The sequence below is a fragment of the Corvus brachyrhynchos genome, unplaced genomic scaffold (assembly GCF_000691975.1).
Source record: "Corvus brachyrhynchos isolate BGI_N302 unplaced genomic scaffold, ASM69197v1 scaffold805, whole genome shotgun sequence".
Taxonomy (NCBI): domain Eukaryota; kingdom Metazoa; phylum Chordata; class Aves; order Passeriformes; family Corvidae; genus Corvus; species Corvus brachyrhynchos.
Window position 1 is genome coordinate 13,197 of NW_008237912.1, and position 1,008 is coordinate 14,204.

At 60.2% G+C, this 1,008-nt stretch overlaps 1 protein-coding gene across 1 annotated transcript in view; it reads left to right on the top strand.

Annotated features, from left to right (window-relative positions):
• Positions 1-1,008, top strand: part of LOC103614754 (vesicular glutamate transporter 1) — a gene marked incomplete at its 5' end in the record, with an annotated part of 6,937 nt that overhangs the window by 2,378 nt on the left and 3,551 nt on the right. Inside the window, 3 exons of the mRNA XM_008632731.2 lie at positions 230-362; positions 580-690; positions 772-994. Of these exons, the coding sequence (XP_008630953.2) occupies positions 230-362; positions 580-690; positions 772-994 (467 nt within the window). The remainder of the gene's footprint in view (positions 1-229; positions 363-579; positions 691-771; positions 995-1,008) is intronic.

A 1,008-nucleotide genomic window follows, 5' to 3' on the forward strand; every position in this document is an offset into this window, starting at 1 on the left:
CCCAACCCCCCTAAAAAAAATCTGAAAAAATCTCAAAAGCCTCCCTGAAAAACCCCCAAATGCCCCTGAGAAAAAACAACCCCCCCAAAAAATCCCAAAAGCACCCCAAAAAAACCTCCAAAAAACCCTCAAAAAACACCTCAAAAAACACCTTGAAAATGACAAAGAATAAAAAAAACATCGCCCCCCCCCAAAAAAAATCCCAAAAATCCCCAAAACCCCTCCTCAGGTGGGGCTGCTGTCGGCGCTGCCGCACCTGGTGATGACCATCGTGGTACCCATCGGTGGCCAGATCGCCGATTACCTGCGCTCCCGGGGGCTGATGTCCACCACCAACGTCCGCAAGATGATGAACTGCGGTGGTCAGCGAGGGGACAGGGGACAGCAGGGGACGGGAGGGGACATCGGGGGTGTTGGGGACATTGGGGACAGGAGGGGACATCAGGAGGACCCAGGGAAGGGGCCTGCGGGTGTTGTGGCGGGGATTTGAAGGGACTAAAGGGGACAGCAGGGTGGGACCGAGGGGACACGGGCTTTGGGGACACGGAGGTGACCGCGGGTGACAATGTCCCCCTTCAGGGTTCGGCATGGAGGCCACGCTGCTGCTGGTCGTGGGCTACTCACACTCGCGGGCGGTGGCCATCTCCTTCCTCGTGCTGGCCGTGGGCTTCAGTGGCTTCGCCATCTCCGGTGGGGACAGGGGACAGTGGGACAGGGGGTGGGGACAGCAGGGGACACGCAGGTGACACCCCTATCCCCCCTGATGTCCAGGATTCAACGTGAACCACCTGGACATCGCCCCGCGCTACGCCAGCGTCCTGATGGGGCTGTCCAACGGCGTGGGGACACTGTCCGGCATGGTGTGTCCCCTCATCGTGGGGGCACTGACACGCCACAAGGTGAGGGGACAATGGGGGACACTGTCCGGCATGGTGTGTCCCCTCATCGTGGGGGCACTTACACGCCACAAGGTGAGGGGACAATGGGGGGGACAGTGGGGGGGAACAA